This window comes from Nyctereutes procyonoides, unplaced genomic scaffold (genome assembly GCF_905146905.1).
Source record: "Nyctereutes procyonoides isolate TBG_1078 unplaced genomic scaffold, NYPRO_anot_genome, whole genome shotgun sequence".
NCBI classification, from domain to species: Eukaryota; Metazoa; Chordata; class Mammalia; order Carnivora; family Canidae; genus Nyctereutes; species Nyctereutes procyonoides.
In genome coordinates, this window is record NW_026575020.1 from 15,584,819 (window position 1) to 15,610,622 (window position 25,804).

General features: G+C 37.5%; 1 protein-coding gene across 6 annotated transcripts in view; it reads right to left on the reverse strand.

The window, feature by feature from the left end:
* The window catches only part of TRIM37 (tripartite motif containing 37), a 133,259-nt gene that overhangs the window by 90,389 nt on the left and 17,066 nt on the right, over nt 1–25,804 (reverse strand). For all 6 annotated transcript variants that reach the window (XM_055317320.1, XM_055317353.1, XM_055317328.1 and 3 more), the window contains exons 5-9: nt 24,147–24,234; nt 22,348–22,470; nt 20,636–20,759; nt 16,528–16,595; nt 4,131–4,255 (exon numbers count right to left, since the gene is read on the reverse strand). In XM_055317320.1, the coding sequence (XP_055173295.1) occupies nt 4,131–4,255; nt 16,528–16,595; nt 20,636–20,759; nt 22,348–22,470; nt 24,147–24,234 (528 nt within the window). The remainder of the gene's footprint in view (nt 1–4,130; nt 4,256–16,527; nt 16,596–20,635; nt 20,760–22,347; nt 22,471–24,146; nt 24,235–25,804) is intronic.

Here is a 25,804-nt window from a genome sequence, read left to right on the forward strand (position 1 = left end):
TCATAGTAAGTAGATGAAGTTTATCCTGCAAGAGTTAACTATATAGCTACTATCCTACTGTCAAGCACCTCTTGGGGATTCCTGGGTGGCTCAGCGGTTTAGCACCCGCCTTCAGCCCAGGGCATGATCCTGGAGTCCCGGGATCCAGTCCTGGGAGCATTAAACAGGATGCATTATACAGCTGACCCTTGAACAACATAAGTTTGAATTGTATAGGCTCACTCATAATCAGATATTTTTCAATATAACATGGTACAGCAAATGTATTTTCTCTTATGATTTTCTTTTCTCTAGCTTATAGTAGGAATATAGTATATAATACATACACCATGCAAAATATGTCTTAATCAACTTTATGTTAACGATAAGGCTTCTGGTCAGCAGTAAGCTATCAGCAGTTAAGTTTTTGGAGAATCAAAAGTATGTGTTGGGATGCCTGGGTGGCTCAGTTGTTGGGCATATGCCTTCAGTTCAGGGCGTGATTCTGGAGTCCTGGAATCACGTCCCACATCGGGCTCCCTACATGGAGCCTGCTTTTCCGCCTTCTGCCTATGTCTCTGCCTGTTTCTCTGTCTCTTGCGAATAAATAAATAAAATCTTAAAAAAAAAAGTTGTATTTGGATTTTCGTATGCTCAGGAACCAGCATTCCCACATTGTTCAAAGGTCAACTGTAATCGATTAACAAATATTGGATTTAAAAAAAAATATTGGATTTTAAAATACAACTCTCCACTATTTAATATGTAATGAATTTAATTACATATTAATATATAATGTATATGCAGTAAGATTATTAGTTCTTCCTCTGTGTCCGTGTAGCACCTACAACAGTGCTGAACATGTAAATGGTCTTAAGTAAATAACAGTGTACTTGTTCAGTAACCTTTATTCTCCATAATGGAACTTAAGGGAATCCAGTCCCAGGACCACAAACCTTAGGAACATTCACCACTGCCTTTGCACAACTAATATTTGATCCATAAATTAATGTCAATAAATGTTGGCCTTTCTTATTTGGATCTCTACTATGCTGATACAAGGCATCAACAGATGAACACCTGCTTCCTGTATTTTGCAATCCATAAACTGAGTTTCTTTAACAACTACAGTTAAGTTACAAGCCAAACTCTCCAGTAAGGCAGTAATAAGCATTACTGGGGAGAGAGAGAGTCCTAAGGTGAACTTTATCCATGAAAAGCTCCTTAATTGTCATACATTTTTGTTTTTTAAATTTTTGGTGGTTTCCTCTTTATTGATGTTCCTCCTACTTTCCTCCCTTGCTCCCTGCCTCCCCAATTTCAGTCCATTCCATCTACACCCAAAAAAGAAGGTAATGAAAAGGAAGGGACTTGCTGGGGTTCTGAGCCACTTGGGCAGTTAGGAACAGAAAGCAAAACAATTAGAGGATATAAGAGTGATTGACAAGAAGTCTAATGCAGAGGTGCCTGCCTAATGAGCTGCTGCAAGCAGCATCAGCATAGGAGTTTATCTCTATCTACAGTTCCCAAACTTTAGCACAGAATTACTCAGGATGCCCAAGATTCATTTTTTAGACACCATCATCAAAGATGATCAAGGAAGAGGCCTACGAATTTTTATTTCGACAAACACCATGGGTGGTTCTGAAATAAGTGATCTATGCACCATACTTTGATATGAAAAACATTTATCTTTATGTATGGTATTTATGTCAAAACCTATATTTCATTCCACTAGTGATGGAATGGTTCAGAAAAGGTATCTTTTAAAACTGAAATGACTGACCGTGTTATCAAAGAGGCAGCCTTGAGATACTGGTGAACATCCTTAGTTCTCCCAAATCTACTTAACAATAGTAAATACCAAGTCCTTTTAATAACATTTAGTGCTTGATTAAAATAGGAGTATTATACCTGGTTTGTTAATTCAGAGAGAAATGAAGACTTACTGGTCAGTGAGAACAACCTGAGTTCTGGTTGTCAAAAGAAATTTCCCTTCTGTTTATAGGACTGTGGGTGGTCCAGTTACATCAGTGATTCTAAACCAGGGGCAGTTTTGCTCCCAGGAAGCATTTGGCAATGTCTGGAACTATTTTTGTCACAACTGTAAAGAAAAAGGTGCTACTGGGATACTGATAAACACCCTACAATAAACAACAAAGCTTCCTCAACCCCACAAAGAATTATCCTGATCAACAATGCCAAGGTTGAAGAACCCTGGTTTGCACTATACCGTCTAGTAACATCAATGCCCATCGGAGGGGATTACATATTAAAGAAAAAAGAAAAAGCAGTTAAACTATCTTTTTAAAACAAAGGCTATTTCCTAAAGGTAACACAGCTCTCAACATGCTAGAAAGACGTGGTAATATTCCATAAACCATCTTTAAAGTCTAAGATGGACTAAAATCTGTTGTACTGATTTCTTCTGAGACAGTGGTTTAACCTCTCATCTTAGGAAATATGGAGATTTTAAAAAGAACAAAATACAAATGCCTTACTGTACCCAATGTTATGGACTGAATTTTGTCCCCCAAAATTTGTATATTAAGGCTCTAACCTCCAACATATTTGGAGACAGGACTTTTAGGGCGGCAATTAAAGTTAACAAAAGTTATAAGGGTGGGAGGGAGCCTAACTCAATAAAGTTCATGTCCTTAGAAGAGGAAAAGACACCAGACACTAATCTCTGTGCTAGAAAGAAAAGGTCTTATGAGGATGCAGGGAGAAGGTGCTGTCTGCAAGCCAGCAAGAGGCCTCATCAGAAATCTAATTTCTGAGCACCTTCATCTTGGGACTTCTTGCCTCCAGAATTGTGAGAGAATAAACTTATGCAGTAGAAACCATCCAGCCTGTGGTATTTTTGTTATGGCAGTCCAAACAGATTAATTCATCCAGGGATTTTATTTCAAGCAACCTGAGAGGTATGAGCTAGCACTTAAAATTTTCAAAAGAATCCAACTTAATCTAACATACTACATCTAATGTGAGGAACAACTGCTCTAACACCACATGCTTGAAAGAATGTGCTGTTCAAAAGAATTCTAAGACTGCCCAAAATAAAAACTAAAACTATGCATAGAGGGCAGCCCCGGTGGCGCGGCGGTTTAGCGCCGCCTGCGGCCCAGGGCGTGATCTGGAGACCCTGGATCGAGTCCCACGTCGGGCTCTCTGCATGGAGCCTGCTTCTCCCTCTGCCTGTGTCTCTGCCTCTTTCTCTCTGCATCTCTATGAATAAATAAAATCTTTAAAAATAAAAAAATAAAATAAAACTATGCATAGAATGCAACCAAGTATTTCCTCCCACTACCTTTTATGATCTGAAGGTAACATCATGTCCCCTTCAGAATCTTTTGGCATTTCATCCATTTTCTGAGTTTTGTTTCTGGCAACATACATGTAAAACAATGTGTTACAGAGACAGAAGTAATCTCAAGGGGTAAATAAAAGAATGAACATACTACATCACGGATGGGCCTTGAGAGTACTATGCTAAGTAAAATAAGTAAGAGAAAGACAAATACCATAGGATCTCACTTATATGTGTTATCTAAAAAAGGGGTCAGGAGGTATAAACTACCAGTTATTCTATAAGATAAATCACAGGAACATACTGTACAGCATGGCGACTATAGTAAATAACACTGTACTGCATATCCAAAAGTTGCTAAGAAAAAAAAAAAAAAAACCACAAAAGTTGCTAAGAGTACATCTTAAAAGTTCTCATTCCAAAAAAAAGTTTTAGAACTGTTTATAGTGAGAGATGTTACCTAGACTTATTGTCGTGATCATTTTGCAATATTTACAAAGATCAAATCATTATGTTGTACACTTGGAACTCATATGAGGTTACTGCCAATTTTATCTCAATTTAAAAGAATGAACAGATACTGATAAAACTGAATTGGGATCAATTACTTTTTCTATAGAAGGTGGGAAGAAACTAACTCCTAATTCAAGATCCGCTCTTTGTAATCAAAAGCTAAGTCCACCAGAATTATTTTTAACCAGATTTACATGCATAACTAAAGTTCACCAGATGACATCATTTTAAGTAACACCCTGAAAACCATGGAGTTAAGAAAAATAATATTCTTTTGAAACAAGTATATGTATTTGCACATGAACTTCAAATGAAAAAAATGTCATACCTGGTAAAGTCTGGTGGAACAGGAGTGGTAACAAAGGAAGCCATGGGCTTTCGATGAACTTGCTGAAACATCATGAGGATCTCTGAGCTCTTAGATATCAACTCACTCTTACTACAAGACCGCAGCTGTGTGAGGAAAAAAACTGAATAAACAAAATTAATATTTAATGGCATCTCAAATCCTTAATAAAGAATAAAAATAGAAATTATTTTGGTTAGTAGGGACTGAGTGGCTCTGCTGGTTAGGCAGCTGACTCTTGATTTTGACTCAGGTCATAATCTCAAGGTCTTGGGATGGACCCTTGAGTCAGTCAGCAGAGAGTGCTTTGTGCTCAGCAGAGAGTCTGCTTGAGGACTCTCTCCCCCTCTCCCTCTGTCTCTCCTCCTGCTCACATGTGCTCTTTCTCTCTCTAAAATAAAATGAATCTTGGGATGCCTGGGTGGCTCAGCGGTTTAACGCCTGCCTTCAGCCCAGCGAGTAATCCTGGAGTCCTGGGATCGAGTCCCACATCAGGTTCCCTGCGTGGAGCCTGCTTCTCCCTCTGCCTGCGTCTCTGCCTCTCTCTCCGTGTGTCTCTCATAAATAAATAAATAAAATCTTTAAAAATAATAAATCTTAAAAAATTGTTTGGTCTATATATTGAAAAAATGAGATAAAGAATAACAGAATGACTTTCAAAGTGGTTTTGAGAGTTAAGAAACTACATAGAATCTAGGTTATTTCCATTCTAATAATAAAGTCATTGAACAAGCATATTTGATTTTAATGCATTTTTTTCTCCTTACATATTAGCATAAATCCAACTTTCAGCAACCACAAATATATTTTAGCCTGGCATAGTAAAGCTATTATATATATTAATGAGAAAACCTCTGTAAGTCAAGAGCCCTCAAACAAGGATTTCTCTAACTGCATTCCTGGAGAGAAAGAGATGTTAAGATGTCCCACAGATGTGGGATGCCCAGGTGGCTCAGCGGTTAAGCATCTGACTTTGGCTAAGGTTGTGATCCTGGAGTTCCGGGATCAAGTCCCACATTGGGCTCCTTGCAGGGAGCCTGCTTCTCCCTCTGCCTGTATCTCTGCCTCTCTCTCTGTCTCATAAATAAATAATTTTTTTTAAAAAAAGTAACAAACGCAAAGAAGTCTTAACCCATATCAATTTGGAAAACACTACTTTATCTAGTGCCAAAGGTAAAAACTGAGAAATTCAATTTTAGTTAAATATACATGGTCGCTAAAAAGACTTTCAATTCAAGACAATCAATTTGAAGTCCTAATTCTGCCAAGCACTCATTATACGACTTTCAGAGTCTGTTTATCTGTAAAACTGGAATAGTATCTACTGCTGCTTGCTTCACTGGGATTGTTATAACAATCACAAAGCCATTTGTGAGAAAGCTTTATGAACTGTTAAAGATTAAACTGTGTCTCCATCAAACTCCTATGTTAGGTCCTAACCCCTAATAGCTCAGAGTCTAACTATTTTTGGAGATAAGGTCTTCAGAGAACGACAGAGAAAGTAGCCATCTGCAAGAGACATCGCAGGGTAAAGCAAACCTGATGTCACTGATCTTGGACTTCCAGCCTCCAGAACCGTAAGAAAATAAATTTGTTGTTTAAGCCTCCTAGTCTGTGGCATTTTGTTATGGATGCCCTACCAAATTAATACACTATCAAATCTCATATAGATGATATTCATCCCACGACACTATAACTAGGCTTATATCTTTAAAATGATAGTTGCATGTAGCTCATGAAGAATGATATGACCAGTATATGAAAAATATCAAAACTTATAGCTTTTGTTCAAATATTTATTGAATGCATATTATGAATATCCTTCCTTGATCCCACTTTCTCCAAAGGTAATTCATTCAACTGAAGTTAATTATTGCTATTCACGTGTTTCCACATGTATTATGTGTTTAGCGATGTTCTGAATGTTTCTAGACTTTACATAAATACTATCAAGATATGTTACTACGTAGCCTACATCTTCTACTTACTAGTGTTTCTGGGATTTATTGATATTTAAGCAGTTTTAACTCATTTCAGCAGTTTTAAAGAACATCATTGCATGAATATAGTATAAGTTATTTTTCTCTATCAACGGACATATAGGGTTGCTTCCCATTCTTCACTATTAAAAGTAACTCTGGGGACACCTGGGTGGGTCAGCAGTTGAGCACCTGCCTTTGGCCCAGGGCGTAATCCTGAAATCCCAGGACTGAGTCTCACATTAGGCTCCCTGCATGGAGCCTGCTTCTCTCTCTGCTTATGTCTCTGCCTCTCTCTGTGTCTCTCATGAATAAATAAATAAAATCTTTAATAATAAATAAATATATGTATGTATGGGTATATATGTATGTATGTAACTCTGGAGCGAAGACCCTTGTGCATAGTTCCTTGTACACATATGCAACTTTCTCACATTATGTCTTGATATAGGACAAGAAACACAATTTTTTTAATTCAGGAGTATGTTGGCTATTTGGGGGCCCTTTGCTCTTTTCATTTTAATATGGGAATTTTACCAAATTCTGAGAAAATTCATGTTGAAATAAAGACTGAACTGCACTTATAAGATTCAAGAGACTAGTACATTTGTAATACTGAATTTTCCTCTAGATAAATATATTGTAGTCCATAAAATATAACAGGCCATAGGATCATTAAACATAACTGTTTGATATGCCTGCCATTAAGGAAAAAAAAAGTCAATTATGGCTGTGCTGTATCTACTGTTAAAACACATCTCATTTCAGACATAGTATAACATACAACTGAGAACCAATGAAATATAGAATATTTCTTCACTCAATTCTTTCTTGTTTTATAATAGTGTCTACTGGGGATCCCTGGGTGGCGCAGCAGTTTGGCGCCTGCTTTTGGCCCAGGGCACGATCCTGGAGACCCGGGATCGAGTCCCACGTCGGGCTCCCGGTGCATGGAGCCTGCTTCTCCCTCTGCCTGTGTCTCTGCCTCTCTCTCTCTATCATAAATAAATAAAAATTTAAAAAAAATTATAATAGTGTCTACAAAGGTCTTCAACATCTTTTATTAAACTTATTCAAAATTCTTAGTTTTTGTTACTATGAGAGATTTTTTTTAAAGTTTTCAATTTTCTGATTATTCCTGATGTACAAAAACACTACTGATTTTTATGTCTTAAATATACATCCAACAACCAAGATAAACTCACTAAAAAGGTGTAAGTTACATACTTTCTACACAGATAACCACATCCTCTGCAAATAACAAATTTTATCTCTTCCTTTCAATATATTTATACTCCACTTACACTACATTTATACTTAATACAGAGGACCAGAGCCTGGGTGGCTCAGTCAGTTAAACGTCCGACTCGTTTGGGCTCAGGTCATGATCTCAGGGTCATGGGATTGAGCCCATGTCAGGCTCCGAGCTCAGTGAATAGTCTGCTTGAGATTCTCTCTCTCTCTAAAGAAAGTAAATAAATCCTAAAACAAACAAACAAACAAAAAAATACACAGGACCAGCACACTCAGAAGTGAAGCAACGATAGGAGGCAAACCTGGATTCTATATCAGAGAGCTTCTCATATTTTATACCATTTAGATGATTTCCTAAAGACCTTTAAAATAAAGTTAATGTAGTTCCCTTTTATTCCTAGTTTGCTAAGTAATTTGGCCATGAATGAGGATCAAATATAATAATGTTGCTTTAAAAATTAATATTATCCCCCAAAAATTTAATATTACCCTATTCATTTCTACCCATATACTCATATATATATATAAAGGTTTTGCCCTTTATTTTTTTTAAATATTTTATTTATTTTATTTATTTATGAGAGAGAGAGAAAGAGAGAGAGAGAGAGAGAGGTAGAGGGAGAAGCAGGCTCCATGCAGGGACCCTGACGTGGGACTTGATCTCGAGCCTCCAGGATCAGGCCCTGGGCTAAACCACTGAGCCACCCGGGCTGCTCCAGTTTTTCCCTTTAAATTTTTATTTATTTATGACAGTCACAGAGAGAGAGAGAGAGAGAGAGAGAGAGGCAGAGACACAGGCAGAGGGAGAAGCAGGCTCCATGCACCGGGAGCCCAACGTGGGACTCGATCCCGGGTCTCAAGGATCGCGCCCTGCGCCAAAGGCAGGCGCTAAACCGCTGCGCCACCCAGGGATCCCCTGGTTTTCCCCTTTAATCTCAAGTTATAATCAGGAAGATTTTTCTGATAATGAAACATTCCTTTGATTAACCCTGCCTGGTCTTGCTTTTTTTTTTTTTTTTAAAGATTTTATTTTTAAGTAATCTTTACACCTAACATAGGACTTAAACTCACAACCCTAAGATTAAGAGTCACTTCACCAACTGAACCAGCCAAGCACCCTGTTCTTGCTTGTTTTCATAAAGTCTACTGATTTGTCTGATAGTATATATTTAAGATTTTGGCATTTATGTTTACAATAAAATTGACCTTCAATTTCCTTATATTGTTCTTATAACAACTGATTTTTTTTAAAGATTTTATTTATTCATGGAAAACAGAGAGAGAGAGAGAGAGAGAGAGAGAGAGAGAGAGGCAGGCAGAGACACAGGCAGAGGGAGAAGCAGGCTCCCTGCAAGTAGCCTGACGTGGGACTCGATCCTGAGTCTCCAGGATCACATCCTGGGCTGAAGGCAGCACTAAACTGCTGAGCCTCCCAGGCTGCTCATAACAACTGATTATTAATGTTACATCATCTCAAAGAATGATAGGTAAAACTTCTGTGTTTGCTAAAAAAAAGAAATTACTTAAGACAGGAGACTGATATTTAAAGATCTGATAAAAATTTTCCGTTAGTCTGAATTTAATGCCTTTTGAAGAAGACTTATTACCAATAAAATTTACTTAATGTTTCTTGTTTAAATTATATACTTTCAAAAAAAATTATATACTTTCTATGGGTGCCTGTGTAGCTCATTCAGTTAAGTGTCTGGCTCTCAATCTCAGCTCAGGTTTTGAAATCAGGGCCATGAGTTCAAGTCCTATATTAGGCTTCACACAGGGCATGGAGCCAAATAAATAAATAAATAAATAAATAAATAAATAAATAAATAAATAAATATTTTTTCCTTAAAATCATCCTCTTCATATAAATTCTACTTCAATAAAGTTGCTCATATTTGTGTTTTACATATATAAACACAATGTAAATATTTACTTTTAAAAATTAAATTTCTAAAAAATTTAAATTTCTACTGTATTGGACACCTGGGTGGCTCAACAGTTGAGTGCCTCCCTTCAGCCCAGGATGTGATCCTAGAGTCCCAGGATCAAGTCCCACATTGGGCTCCCTGCATGGAGCCTACTTCTCTCTCTGCCTGTCTCTCTCTCCTCTCATGAATAAAAATCTTTTTAAAAATAAAAAATAAAAATAAGAAAAATAAATTTCTACTGTATTTATACTCCAATTCTTCCTCCCAATATTAGACACTTACTTCATTTTTCTTGATAACCTTGCTAGAATATCATCTATTTATGTTTTTCAAAGATCCAATATTGGGTATACTAATACTTCCAACTATTTCATGGCACTCTCTTTTGTGAATTTCATCAGCATCTTCACAATTTCTTTTCCATTTTATGCTTCTACACTATTCTTTTATAAAGGCTTCTTTAGTTGAATACTTAACCTCATTTATTCATAATTTTCTTAAACTGAATTTTAGTCTAAAATTCTCCTCCTAAATACCCTTTAGCTATTACTGATATTTTTATAATTTATCATTTCAATTGCAATGTCCTCCTTAGTTCGGTAACTATGTGTATATTTAACTGAGTGCATACTTACATAAAACTTTTTTTTGTTTTTTTCCCCACATAAAATATTTATTTATTTATTTTTAATTTATTTATTTATGATAGTCACAGAGAGAGAGAGAGAGGCAGAGACACAGGCAGAGGGAGAAGCAGGCTCCATGCACCGGGAGCCCGATATGGGATTCGATCCTGGGTCTCCAGGATCGCGCCCTGGGCCAAAGGCAGGCGCCAAACCACTGCGCCACCCAGGGATCCCGACACATAAAATATTTAAATAATATTTTCATTTTTCATGTCTACCTTAACTATATTGTGGTCACAGAACATGTTCTTTATACAAATTTGTGAAATTTCTTCAGATTTTTTTTTAAAGATTTACTTATTTATTTATTTATTTATTTATTTATTTATGAATGATAGGGAGAGAGAGAGAGAAAGAGAGAGAGATAGAGAGAGAGAGGCAGAGACACAGGCAGAGGAACAAGCAGGCTCCATGCCAGGAGCCTGACGAAGGACTCGATCCCGGGACTCCAGGATCGCGCCCTGGTGCCAAAGGCAGGCGCCAAAACGCTGAGCCACCCAGGGATCCCAATTTCTTCAGATTTCTAAATACCTTAGTTCAAAATCAGTGTTGAAATGGTTTCATATGAACTGAAAAAGAATATGTATTCTCCATTCCAGGATTCAGAGTTCCACACATAACTTTTAGATAAAACATCTTAATTTTTTTTTTCAAATATCCTCTATTCTTACATCTTGTTAGTTGGTGCGATCATTTTGTTAAATATTTAATCACTCACTAGAGTGATTTTATCAGAACCTTATAATTCTGTCAGCATCTGCTTTTGGTATTCTGATTTTATCCTAGAATAGAAAATTGTAACTGTCCTATCTTTTTTTTTTTTTTAAAGATTTTATTTATTTACTCATAGAGATGCAGAGAAAGAGAGAGAGAGGCAGAGACACAGGCAGAGGGAGAAGCAGGCTCCATGCAGAGAGCCTGACGTGGGACTCGATCCAGGGTCTCCAGATCATGCCCTGGGCTGCAGGCAGCGCTAAACCGCTGCGCCACCGGGGCTGCCCCTGTCCTATCTTCTTAATCTTAAGGTAGACTGTTCCCTAATGTTAGTGTTCCTTTTCATCACTAGTAATGTTTTCCCCCCCACTTTAAATTCCTCATCATTCTCTAGATCTACGTATTATCAAGTAGGTCATTGTGGGGTATCTTTATAAGTTCAAATTAATCTGTTTATTATTGATAGCAGTGTCATTCATTGACAATAATACTCAAAATAAAAAAAAATACTCAATTCAAAAATAACCAAAACAGTAACAAGAAACTGATGGGACAAAGAGAATACAAACAGCAAGATGTTAGACTAAAACTTCACTATTATCAGTAAATACAACGCAGTTACAAGTAAAATTGTCCAACCAGATTTGAAAGACCAGATCCAATTATATGCTATCTACAAGACACAGATTTTAAATATTTAGAAACAAATGCATTAAAAATAAAATAACAAAATAAGATATGTCACAGTAACACTAGTTAAAGATGAAGTGGCTCTGTGAAACCAAATAAATTTCAAAGCAAAAAATGTTATAAGGATAAAGGTCTTTTCACAGTGAACAGTTAATCAAGAGAACACAATTCTAGATGTTTAGGACCCAAACAGTATGACTTCAAAATACATGAAGCAAAAACTGATAGAACTGACAAAAGAAAAGACAATTATGTTGAAAATGTCAACAGCCCTCTCTCAATAATAAAACAGGTAGACAGAAAATTCACAATGTAGTAGACCTATACAACATTACCACAAAACTGGACTTCATATTACATATTATTAGAAAAACTTCCTATCATGCGGAAACTAGGTAACATTTCTGAAGGACTCATGATCAAAGGATATCACAAATGAAAAAAAGCACTTTAAACACAATTTCTCAAATCAATAATGCCAGCTTCTGTCTTAAGATTTTAGAAAAAGAATAGCAAAATAAATTCAAACTAAGCAAAACAATTAGATCAAAACAAAAATCAATGAAATAAAAAAACAAAAACAACCAAGAAAAACCAAAAGCTAAGTCTTTGAAAACATCAACAAAAATAGATATCCTCTAGCCAACTGATCAGGAGAAAAAGACACAAATTATCAATATAGGAAAGAAAGATATGATAACACTGCATTCCACAAATTTTGAAAGAGTAGGAAGCGAATATCATAAATTTTGCACCGATATTTTTGGCTAATTCAAATGAAATGAAAAAATTCCTTGAAAGACACCAACTACCAAAGCTCACCCAGTTAAGCAATCGACCCTTGATTTTTGGCTCAGGTCATGATCTCAGAGTTGTGAGACTGAGCCCTGCATTGGGCTCCACACCAGATATGGAACCGGTATAGGATTCTCTCTTCCCCTCCCTATGCCCCTACCCATGGCACTTGCTCACTGTAAAAAAATAAAATGAAATAAAAAATAAGAATATATCAATTAGAGGATCCCTGGGTGGCTCAGCAGTTTGGCGCCTGCCTTTGGCCCAGGGCGTGATCCTGGAGTCCCAAGATCAAGTCCCGCGTCGGGCTCCTGGCATGGAGCCTGCTTTTCCCTCCTCCTGTGTCTCTGCCTCTCTCTATCGTAAACAAACAAATCAATCTTTAAAAAAAAAAAAAAAAAGAATATATCAATTAAAGAAATTGAATTTGTAGTTGAAAATCACTCTACAAAGAAAACAAGGCCTCAACGTCTTCACTGGTAAATTCTATCAAACATCTAAAGAAATAATATCAATCCTACTCAACTTCTTCCAGAAAACTGAAGAGGGCATACTTTACAATTTCTTTGAGGCCATCATTATTCTAATAACAAAGCCAGACAAAGATACTTCGAGAAAAATAAACTACCATCTAATATACCTCAGGTACAAAAATGCAAAAAGTCTAAACAAAACCTGATTTAATCAAATCCAATAATGCGTTAAAAGGACAATACATTGACCAAACCACAGTTTTTATCCCAGAAGTACAAAGTTGGTATAATATTAAAAAAAAAAAAAGTTAATTCATTTAAAGAATGAAAAAAGAAAGCCATACGATAATCTCAAAACATGCAGGAAAAAAAAATTGACAATACCCAACACTTATTCCTGATGAAAAATCCCATTAAATGGGAATAAAATTTCTTTTTTTTTTTTTTTAATTTTAATTTTTTATTTTATTTTATTTATGACAGGCACACAGTGAGAGAGAGAGAGGCAGAGACACAGGCAGAGGGAGAAGCAGGCTCCATGCACCGGGAGCCCGATGTGGGATTCGATCCCGGGTCTCCAGGATCGCGCCCCAGGCCAAAGGCAGGCGCCAAACCGCTGCGCCACCCAGGGATCCCGGGAATAAAATTTCTAAACCTGATAAAGAATATCTATAAGACAGCCGGCCTGGGTTGCTCAGTCAGTTGAACAACTCTTGATCTCAGCTCAGGCCTCAATCTCACAGTAGTGGCTTTGAGCCCCACCACGGGCTCCATGCTGAGCCTACTTAAAAAAAAAGAAAGAGAGAGAGAGAGAATATATCTACAATAAACCCACTGCTATCATCATAAATTGACATTATACTAGAAGTTCTGGTCAGTAAAACCTTACAGGAAACTAAATAAAAAGCAAATATAAAACTGTCTGTATTCAAAGATAACATGACTATCTGCAGGCAATTCCAGAAATCTACAAAATAGCTACTAGAACTAATAAATTTAGCAAGATTGAAGGATACAAGATCAAAATACAAAAATCAATTATAGGAGCACCTGGGTAGCTCAGTGCTTGAGCATCTGCCTTTGACTCAGGTTGTGATCCGGGTCTGGGAAGTAAGTCCCACATCTAGCTCCCTGCAGGGAGCCTGCTTCTCCCTCTGCCAATGTCTCTGCCTCTCTCTCTGTCTCTCATGAATAAGTAAATAAAATCTTTTTAAAAAAGGAGCCTGGCTGGCTCAGTCAGTAGAGCATGGAACTCTTGATCTTGGGGTCATGAGTCTGAGCCCTACACTGGACATAGAGATTACTTACATAAATAAATATATTTTAAAAACAACAACAAGGGATCCCTGGGTCATGCAGCGGTTTAGCGCCTGCCTTTGGCCCAGGGTGCGATCCTGGAGACCCGGGATCAAATCCCACATCGGGTTCCCGGTGCATAGAGCCTGCTTCTCCCTCTGCCTGTGTCTCTGCCTCTCTCTCTCTCTCTCTCTCTGTGTGTGTGTGACTATCATAAATAAATAAAAATTAAAATAATGAATGAATGAATGAATGAATGAATGAATAAATAAATAAATAAATAAATAAATAAATAAATAAATAAATAAAAAGAATACTACCCACAAGTAAAACAATTGATATATGAAGGAGTTGCAAAAAAAATTTTGCTGGAAGAAGCCCAACATAAATTAAGTACATAATATATATAATTCCAATTAAATACAATTCTAGAAAATGCAAATTTATCTGACAGAAAGCAGATGAGGGGGTTGCCTGGGGAAGGAACTGTGGGGAAAAGCAGGAGAAAAACTTACAAAGAGGCACAAAGAAATTTCGAGGGATGATGAATATGTTGACTATCTTGATTACAGTGACAGTTTTATAGCTATATACTTTATCAAAATTTGTCAAGTTATATATTTTAAATACACGCCAATTATTTTTGTCAATTATTCTTCCATAAAGCTGTTAAAATAAAAGCACACAGATCCCCAGATCTCTGCCCCCACTCTACCACAGATGATTTAAATTTGTTCCAACACTTAGCAGAAACGTGCTAGTTTATTCTCTGGAGGGGAAAAAAATAGTCTCTGGACTAGAGACATATGCACAATTAAGAATGGGAATACTAAAGAGAAAAACAAGAGTCTTTCAATAAATATTTATGTACCAAATTTTATTAAACTGTCAATCAAGTATAAAAACTGAATAAAAAAAACTGAATAAAAATACTTTCAGACATCCAGTCTTAAAAAATTTCTCCTGAAGGGCCACCTGGGTGGCTCCATCAGTGAAACATCTGACTCTTGATTTCAGCTCAGGTCAGGAACTCAGGGTTGTGAGTCTGAGCCCAGCATCAGAATCACTGTTAGGCATGGAGCCTGCTTAGGATTGTCTTGTTCCCTCTGCTCCCTCCTCCCCATGCTCCTCATTTGTGCTGTCTCTCTGTCGAGTGGCTCAGTGGTTTAGCACTGCCTTTGGCCCAGGGCCTGGTCCTGGAGACCCAGGATCGAGTCCCATATCAGGCTCCCTGTATGCAGCCTGCTTCTCCCTCTGCCTGTGTCTCTGACTCTCTCTGTGTGTCTCTCATGAATAAATAAAATCTTAAAAAAAAAAAAAAAAAAAAAAAAAGGAAAGGGAGAGGGAGTGGCAAAGGCAAAGATTGATCAATCCTAATTAACCTTTCAGGAAAGCCAAGGATGATATGTGATACCAAAACAAGTAAAGCAAGAGAGTAGAAGCCATGGAAATCAGGAAATATGGACTTCAACCCAAGAAAGAAGTAAAAAGGGGTGTCCAGGTGGCTTAGCCAGTTAAGCATCTACCTTTGGCTCGGGTCATGATCTCAGAGTCCTGGAATTGGCCCTCGGTCAGGCTCCCTGCTCAGTGGGGAGTCTGCTTCTCCCTCTGCTCCCTCCTCCTCCCCACATCATACTAATAAATAAATAAAATCTTTTAAAAAAATGCAAAGTAGTAAATGGAATCCCCAGGATGATAATTAAGAGAATAATCTGAGGAAACATCTATGTATCAGGCACTCAGAGGAATTCAAGAATTCCAAAACTGAATATAGACAGATTAATATTATCAAATATGTAACACTATGCACTTTATTCATTCATCTTCACCTACCTCATTCTATGAAGGCAACATTTTTGCCATTTTGTCCACTGCTATGTTCTGAACATCTTTAAAAAATGCCTGTTACCTATTTGATACTTAATAAAAATTTCCTTAACAGGGAGGCCTGGGTGGCTTAGTGGTTGAGCATCTGCCTTTGGCTCAGGTTGTGATCCAGGGTTTCTGGGATTGAGTTCTGCATTAGGGGAGCCTGCTTGTCCCTTTGCCTATGTCTCTGCCTTTCTATCTCTCATGAATAAATAAATAAAATCTTTTAAAAAAAATTTCCTTAACAAATAAAAATGTTAATTTTACCATAAGAATTACTACATATAATTGGCAACATTTTATCTCAAAACCACCACTTAAGTCACACTATCAGAAGATTTTCATCTTTTATAGATTCACAGATTTCTACAGGCTATTCCCTACAAAAATAATAGCGTTCTTACAAAACAGAATAAATCTTATTAAATAATTTATTAAATTTATTAAATAAATAATATAATTTATAATTTATAATATAGTTTATGTTATATATATTATAAAATATAATAATAAATAAATAAATCCCAAACACGATGGAGAAACTTGAGAAGAATCCGCTGATTCCTAATTCATAAAAATGTCTAATATAGAACATAGATCTCCCAATCTTTTGGTCTCACACAATCCTGCCCCTCCCCAAATTTTTTTAAGCCTGTTGATAGACTTTTATTTCATTACATTTATTATTTCATTACCTGGTGCTCTACCTCCTGAAGTAAGGATTCCAAGAGCTCTGTTTCTTGTGTTAGAGATGTCTTCTGACCTATTTAAAAGACAGCAAAACACCAACACTCAGGCTCATTACTGGTTTAAGAATGAAATTAACTTTCACTGAACATAGTCAATAACAAGGAATTGATTTCAAGTAAATAAAAGGTCACTAAAGCTACCCTAAAAAATTTTCCCAGAAAAAAAAAAAAAATTTCCCAGAGCTTTAAAAGGCCTAATCTAATATTGCAGTAGTTTTGACAATGGGATTTCAGAATCAACCTTAACTACAGTTTTAGACAAACTGCAATTCAGATCTATTAAGTTCATCTAGGAATACACAATGACAATATATTCTCTAAGGAAACTTTTACTGCTTTTTCTAAAAGAATACAAACATATGAGGGGGAGGGGCAAGATGGCGGAAGAGCAGGGTCCCCAAATCGCCTGTCCCCACCAAATTACCTAGATAACCTTCAAACCATCCTGAAAATCTACGAATTCGGCCTGAGATGTAAAGAGAGACCAGCTGGAATGCTACAGTGAGAAGAGTTCGCGCTTCTATCAAGGTAGGAAGACGGGGAAAAAGAAATAAAGAAACAAAAGGCCTCCGAGGGGGAGGGGCCCCGCGAGGAGCCGGGCTGAGGCCGGGGCGAGTGTCCCCAGGACAGGAGAGCCCCGTCCCGGAGGAGCAGGAGCTGCACCAACCTTCCCGGGCGGGCGGAAAGGGGCTCGCAGGGAGTTGGAGCAGGACCCAGGAGAGCGGGGATGCCCTCGGGCTCCCGGGGACACTAACAGACACCTGCGCCCCGGGAGAGTGCTCCGAGCTCCCTAAGGGCTGCAGCACGCACGGCGGGGCCGGAGCAGCTCGGAGGGGCTCGGGCGGCGGCTCCGCGGAGGGGGCTGCGGGGCGGGAGCGCGAATCCACCAGCGCAGGCCCCGGAGCACAGGGCGCCGGGACACAGCCCAGGATCCGGCCTCCCCCGGGACAGGCAGAGGCCGGGAGGGCCCAGGACAGCAAGGACGCTCCTGCCCCGAGCTGAGCAGATCAGCGGCCCCGCCCCGGAGCCTCCAGGCCCTGCGGACAGAGAACCGAGAGCCCCGTAGTTCCTGCGGGGGCTGAATCCAGGCTTCCAGAGTTGCCATAGCAACTGCTGCTGTTCCTCCTGGGGCCCCACGGGGTAAACAACCCCCGCTGAGCCCGGCAGAAGGCAGGGGCAGAGCAGCTCCCCCAAGTGCTAACACCTGAGAATCAGCACAGCAGGCCCCTCCCCCAGAAGACCAGCTAGACCGACCAGTGATACTCCCCCGTGTTCCAATACAACTTGTTTTTGGCCACTCTGCACTGAGCAAAATGACTAGAAGGAAAACCTCACCTCAAAAGAAAGAATCAGAAACAGCCCTCTCTCCCACAGAGTTACAAAATCTGGATTACACTTCAATGTCAGAAAGCCAATTCAGAAGCACTATTCTACAGCTACTGCTGGCTCTAGAAAAAAGCATTAAGGACTCACGAGACTTCATGACTGCAGAATTTAGATCCAATCAGGCAGAAATTAAAAATCAATTGAATGAGATGCAATCCAAACTAGAAGTCCTAACGACGAGGGTTAACGAGGTGGAAGAACGAGTGAGTGACATAGAAGACAAGTTAATGGCAAAGAGGGAAACTGAGGAAAAAAGAGACAGTCAATTAAGGGACCATGAAGACAGATTAAGGCAAATAAATGACAGTCTAAGGAAGAAAAACCTACGTTTAATTGGGGTTCCCGAGGGCGCCGAAAGGGACAGAGGGCCAGAATATGTATTTGAACAAATCCTAGCTGAAAACTTTCCCAATCTGGGAAGGGAAACAGGCATTCAGATCCAGGAAATAGAGAGATCCCCCCCTAAAATCAATAAAAACCGTTCAACACCTCGACATTTAATAGTGCAGCTTGCAAATTCCAAAGATAAAGAGAAGATCCTTAAAGCAGCAGAGACAAGAAGTCCCTGACTTTCATGGGGAGGAATATTAGGGTAACAGCAGACCTCTCCACAGAGACCTGGCAGGCCAGAAAGGGCTGGCAGGATATATTCAGGGTCCTAAATGAGAAGAACATGCAACCAAGAATACTTTATCCAGCAAGGCTCTCATTCAAAATGGAAGGAGAGATAAAGAGCTTCCAAGACAGGCAGGAACTGAAAGAATATGTGACCTCCAAACCAGCTCTGCAAGAAATTTTAAGGGGGACTCTTAAAATTCCCCTTTAAGAAGAAGTTCAGTGGAACAATCCACAAAAACAAGGACTAAATAGATTATCATGATGACACTAAACTCATATCTGTCAATAGTAACTCTGAACGTGAATGGGCTTAATGACCCCATCAAAAGGCGCAGGGTTTCAGACTGGATAAAAAAAGCAGGACCCATCTATTTGCTGTCTACAAGAGACTCATTTTAGACAGAAGGACACCTACAACCTGAAAATAAAAGGTTGGAGAACCATCTACCATTCAAATGGTTCTCAAAATATACCCTAAAAACTATAGAACACTTCTGAAAGAAATTGAGGAAGACACAAAGAGATGGAAAAATATTCCATGCTCATGGATTGGCAGAATTAATATTGTGAAAATGTCAATGTTACCCAGGGCAATTTACACGTATAATGCAATCCCTATCAAAATACCATGGACTTTCTTCAGAGACTTAGAACAAATTATTTTAAGATTTGTGTGGAATCAGAAAAGACCCCAAACAGCCAGGGGAATTTTAAAAAAGAAAACCATATCTGGGGGCATCACAATGCCAGATTTCAGGTTGTACTACAAAGCTGTGTTCATCAAGACAGTGTGGTACTGGCACAAAAACAGACATATAGATCAATGGAACAGAACAGAGAACCCAGAAGTGGACCCTGAACTTTATGCTCAACTAATATACGATAAAGGAGGAAAGACGATCCACTGGAAGAAAGACAGTCTCTTCAATAAATGGTGCTGGGAAAATTGGACATCCACATGCAGAAGAATGAAACTGGACCACTCTCTTGCACCATACACAAAGATAAACTCAAAATAGATGAACGATCTAAATGTGAGACAAGATTCCATCAAAATCCCAGAGGAGAACTCAGGCAACACCCTTTTTGAACTTGGCCACAGTAACCGGAGAAGGACAAACAGTGTATGTTTTCATTCATTTGGGGAATATGAATAATAGTGAAAGGGAATATAAGGGAAGGGAGAAGAAATGTGTGAGAAATATCAGAAAGGGAGACAGAACATAAAGACTTCTAACTCTGGGAAATGAACTAGGGGTGGTGGAGGGGGAGGAGGGCGGGGGGTGGGGGTGAATGGGTGACGGGCACTGAGGGGTACACTTAACGGGATGAGCACTGGGTGTTATTCTGTATGTTGGTAAATTGAACACCAATAAAAATTAATTTATAAAAAAAAAAAAAAAAAGAATACAAACATATATAAAAGAGTACATTTTTTACTCAAATCAACTCTTCTGAAGTACTTCTTTCCCAGAATTTAAATGTGGCTTAAAAAGGAATACAGTAAGTTGGCCAAATGTTACACTACATGTCAACAAATGGTATGTTCTTTAAACATAAGAATCTGTAAAAAAACAAAGACAAAAACAAAACAAAAAGCCCAAACAGGAGTAGTCTCAAGAAGCTAGAAACACACAAGAATAAAGAACATAATAATAATTTATTATTACTACAGAGAATTCTGTATTACTAGTAATTCTGTATTACTGTACAGAATTACTATAGAGAAGGAAGAAACTGCTTTAGATGTTGGGAGAAAAAAAAAAAAAAAGATGATGACAAGGAAGCCATGGCTGCTGAACCAGGCCATTTTCAATGTAAATCACTAGCCTAAAGAACTAGAAGCATACATATCCATGGGGTTAATGGGAGTTATATTAATTATGTGTAACGTTATTTGATTCAGAGGGACATTTAACAGGTGGAACTTTTACTTTCAAAGGCCATCTTTTCCTAGCCTATAACAACTCACCAACCTTTACCCTTTCAAGATGGAACTTCAAGGAGGCTCAAAGCACCACATATTACAACAGCATAGAAAAACACTCACCCATTAGTGTTATGAGCTTATTCTTTAGCTGTGTGTCTAATCGTGCAATCATCATCTCCACTGCATTCCTAATTTCCCGAACACGCTCATCTTTTGCATTTCTAACAGCTTCTACATTTCGTTCCTAGAAGATAAACAGGTAAAAAAAAATTGAATTTTTAAAACAGAAGCAAACAGACATAACACAATCACTGCAATTATTCTTAAAGTAAGTTGATTTCCTCTTTAAAAATTGTAATACAATCATACTTTTAAATTGTTTATATATCATAGGCAACTCACTGCTTTAAAAAATCGTGCACTGAAATGAAGCAGGAACAAAATTCTTAAAAGTAAACAAAACATAATAAAGTACAGGCTCTTTTAACAGTGAAAGATATGTAATTACAAAATTCTGGTTCAAATACCATATACAAAACAAATACTCAAAGCCCCAATCATATCTGATAAAAAACCACTACTCAAAAAGAAAAAAGTATACTGATGCCAGGTTCACATCATGTAAAACTTTAAAACAAATGAAAAATTTCAAACACTGTATGTACTCTAGTTTACAAAGTTTAAGACATTTTTTAGAACAGAGAAAGAAAAAAAAAACCAGGATTTTCAAAGATTACAGAACACATTGCATACTCTTAAAGCGTACCACTAAAAATAAAAAGTAATCTTTCCTATGCTTATTAGAAATATAAGCAGTGAGAATTTCAAAGTTAGGACACGCTCCCTAAAGATCAAATTATGTTGCCAAGAGAAAATAACAGTAAAAAAAGAGGAGTTAGATGAAGTCCAAAGAGAAGACATTCAAGTTATTTATATTCCAAAATTACTTTGTAGGTAGCATATATGCAACTCAGAAACTTTTTGTATAAAAAAAAAAAAAGTTATAAAATAATGCTTTGAATCTTGATTCCTGAAAGGGTTAAGTAAAGACATCTTAAATCAGAAAAGGCCCCAAACCTCACTAGCTACAACTGGCATTCCAGCAATTCCAAAAGTATATTCAGGGGACGCCTGGGTGGCTCAGTGGCTGAGCATCTGCCTTCGACTCAGGGCATGATCCCCCATCCAGCAATCTAGTCCTGCCTTGGGCTCCATGTAGGGAACCTGCTACTCCCTTTGCCTATGTCTCTGCCTCTCTGTCTCTCATGAATAAATGAATAAAATCTTAAAAGAAAAAAAAAGTATATTCAGTACTTAAATGTTTGAAACTTATATCACATTTCCCCATATAAATAATAAGTGGTAAATAACTCAACCAAATCTGTTTGACCTATAAAGTATCTGAAGAGTAGTGTTAAATATTACTCTTGCAATTCTGTAGAGTTCTAATTCAAGACATCAGAAATAGTTCATTCATTGGTAGCAGAAACTCTCTCAAAAGCTGAGGGTCCAAAGAATGACTCAATGACTTTGTAAAAGTCAATACTATTTACAAGTTGATTACTGACTATATCAAACAGGCTTATTTAACTCATTCACAGATTTTCTGTTTCTGCATAAGAAAAGGCAATTATCTGGTTCCAAATGTGGAACAGGCCAGGGGTTTGGATGCAAATTCTTCAGCTAGTTTGAAGTTGGTGAAACTGACTATAAATATATCTTCTCAAATTTTTAAATCTCGATTTCAACATAATTTATTTGTATTGTAAAAATACATATATTACATAAGATAGACTATACAATGGATAATGATCTTTCAGTCATAGTCTTACCACTTCTTGAACTAAGCTGATCAGTTCCATGAGACGCCGACGAAGTTTAGCCACTTCTTCATTCACTTTAGTAACATGCTGTTCATAAATTTCTGCCAAAGGTTTAAAGGTATGTCCACCATGCTATTTAAATTAAGAATAGTTTTAGAACATTTTTCTTTTTTTACCTCAACCACTCATACTTCTTTATTAACACTTCATGGATACTAAGAAACTAGTAAATATTTTCAAATGAATTTTTTTTTTGGCTGTCTACTTTGTTAAAATCCACAAGAGCTTTCTCAAGATCACTTGGCCCATATAGGAAATCCTTAATGATTATAGATAAAGAATTTCAGGAAAACATTTACACTCATCTAGAAATCTGTATTCCTTAGAAAGAACCAAAATCTTTAACTGTGGCTCAAACCATCTGACACAACTTTATTTGCCACTCTCTTCTTGGTCAGCACTAACTACCCTTTTTCATGTTTTCAAATTTCTTTTCACTAGGCCTTTGCAAAATTAACTCCTTCTGTCTAGGTAGCTCAGTTGTTTGAGTGTCCAACTCTTGATTTCTGCACAGATCATGATCTTGGGGTCACGAGATTGAGCCCCACACTGGGTTCTGTGCTCAGCGTGGGGTCTGCCTGGGACTGTCTCTCCCACTCCCTCTGCCCTTCCCACTTGTGCCCACTCTCTCTAAAATGGATAAAGCCTAAAACAAAAAAACCCACAAAACCTTACTATTAACAGGTAAATTCTTAGCATTGTCTTAACAAAAGCACCCAACCATGATCTCTAAAATAAAAAAGATGTAGATTTTTGTATGTCCACTTAAAATATAGAAAAGAATGTTCCCATTGCTTCTTACTAAATCCACATATTTAATTAAGTACTAAATTGTAAGAATTCAATTTTTTCTACTCAGAACATTAGTACTCAAATCCTAGCAGAAAACTCTCTAAAATGAGCTCTACTGAACCATGTCTCCTGTCATTCTCTCCCTCAAATATGCTGATACCCAAAAAATGATCAATTCTTTTCTATTTTTTTTTAAGTAGGTTCCAACTCAGTCTGAACTCATGACCTGAGCTAAGATCAGAAATCTGACACTTAACCAACTGAGCCACCCAGGTACCCCAAGAATGATCAATTCTTATTGCTAACAGCTATGTCTAGTTGTCTAGCAACTTCTGCTCCCACTATAACTAACTCTCCCCACCAAAAACCTATTATGTTTATTCTCAAGCCTATTTACATGAATTGCACCTAGTATATAGGTATACAATTTAAATATTAATTAAACAGTGAAACTGTGAAACAAAGGCTATTTACAGGAAAACTGTCTTGAGTGTTTTAGACTTGATAAAAGGTACAATGCCTTAAAAACTACTTTTGAATTAAACTGGAAAAAAGAAAAAAAAACCCATAAGATCCAGATGTTTGCGTTCATATTGTTTCACAAATATCAAATTGTTTCATTTGAAACTGAAACTGGAAATTGTGGCCAGGACATCAGATCAACTGTCCTTTAATCAGAAATAAGACTTTGATCCTACAATAAAAGATTTACAAATTAATACACATTTTATATTTTTCCCACTAAAATAATGTATTTATGTAAGAAATGCACATTCCAAATCAATATCTCCCACAAAACAAGTTTATGGTGTATGATACCTTCTGCTACAAATCAGATGCATTTAAATTTCAATCTATAAGCAGAGTAAAATAATATTTTCTATCTAAATCTAACAAGTATTTTGGTGCTTTCCAGTCTCTAGCTAAAAGTAATATGCTAAATTTTTTCTGCTCACCATTCCTCCCCAAAGTGCACACTGATGGCAGATACACTTCTTACAAGTCCAGCAAAATACACTAAGCTTTTCATGGTGATTTTCACATCTATATATTATGAAAAGAAAATATAGCTTAAATTAATTAAAATTATACGATAATTACCTGAATAAATTCCTAAGTTTAGAAAACAAGTTAATTTTAAACAGATTATAACTCAGGAAACAATATAAAATGCATTCCATGCTTCTATAAGCTAAAAAAATCATATGTGAATACAAAATTTTTTAAAGTATTGTTTTCATTAATTTATAAAGACTCTATACAATTGTGACAAATGCAGATTAATTTTTTTATTTTTTAAAATATTTATTTATTCGTGACGGGGGGGGGGCAGGCAGAGACACAGGCAGAGGGAGAAGCAGGCTCCATGCAGGGAGCCCAATGTGGGACTCGATCCCAGGTCTCCAGGATCACACCTCGGGCCAAAGGCGGTGCTAAACAGCTGGGCCACTGGGGCTGCCCAGATTAATTTCTAAATAAAGTGTAAATATAGCATCATTTCCTAGCATCACTGTAAGTTCTATCTTATATTTTAAACAAATCACGAGTCCATACCTACAAGAACACATATACACATAAAAATATTTGTCCCACATGTGGCCAATGCTAACAATCAAGACACACACATAATATCATAGTCTTATGAGAAATGAGCACTTCAATTTTAAAAAATGAATTTCCCCTAAAATGGATATCCACGTGTAAAACATTAATCTGGACCTGGTTATAAACTGAATTGCATCCTTCCCAAATTCCTATGTTGAAGCCCAATATAAATGTATTTGGAGATAGGGTCTTTAAGGAGGTAAAGAAGGTTAAATGAGGTCATAAAGGTGGAATCCTAACCGAACTGGTATCAGTCCGAGAAGAGGAAGATACCAGAAGTTTCACACACAGAGAAGAGGCCCTGTGAAGACACAGCAAGGAGGAACCCCATCATGTCAAAGAGAAAGGCCTCACCAGAAACCAAGTAGATAATACCTTGACCTTAAACTTCCAGGTCCAATATTATGAGAAAATAAATGTATTATGTAAGCCACCCAGTCTGTGATATTGTTATGGCAGCCCTAGCAGACAAAAACCATTAGCTTTTAACATGCAAAATTTAACTTAAAATAGATAAAAGACCTAAAACTATGTAGCTCTTAGAAGAAAACATAGAGGAAAAGCTTTATGATACTGAATTTCAAAATTACTTCTTACTGACACCAAAAGCACCTGCAAGAGAGACAAAAATAAATAAAGTGAACTACATCAAAATTTAAAACTGAGGGTGCCTGGGTGGCACGGTCAGTTAAGCATCCAACTCTTGGTTTCAGCTCAGTTTGTGATCTCATTGTCATGATATCCAACACAATGCTGGAGCGTGAAGTCTGCATAAGAGTGAGTCTGTCTGTCTGTCTCTCTCCTCATCTGCCCCCCTCACTTGTGCACTCTCTCTAAAATACAGATCTTTATTAAAAAATTAAAACTTCTGAGGGGATCCCTGGGTGGCTCAGCGGTTTAGCGCCTGCCTTTGGCCCAGGGCGTGATCCTGGAGTCCTGGGATCAAGTCCTGCATCAGGCTCCCTGCATGGAGCCTGCTTCCCCCTCTGCCTGTGTCTCTGCCTTTCTG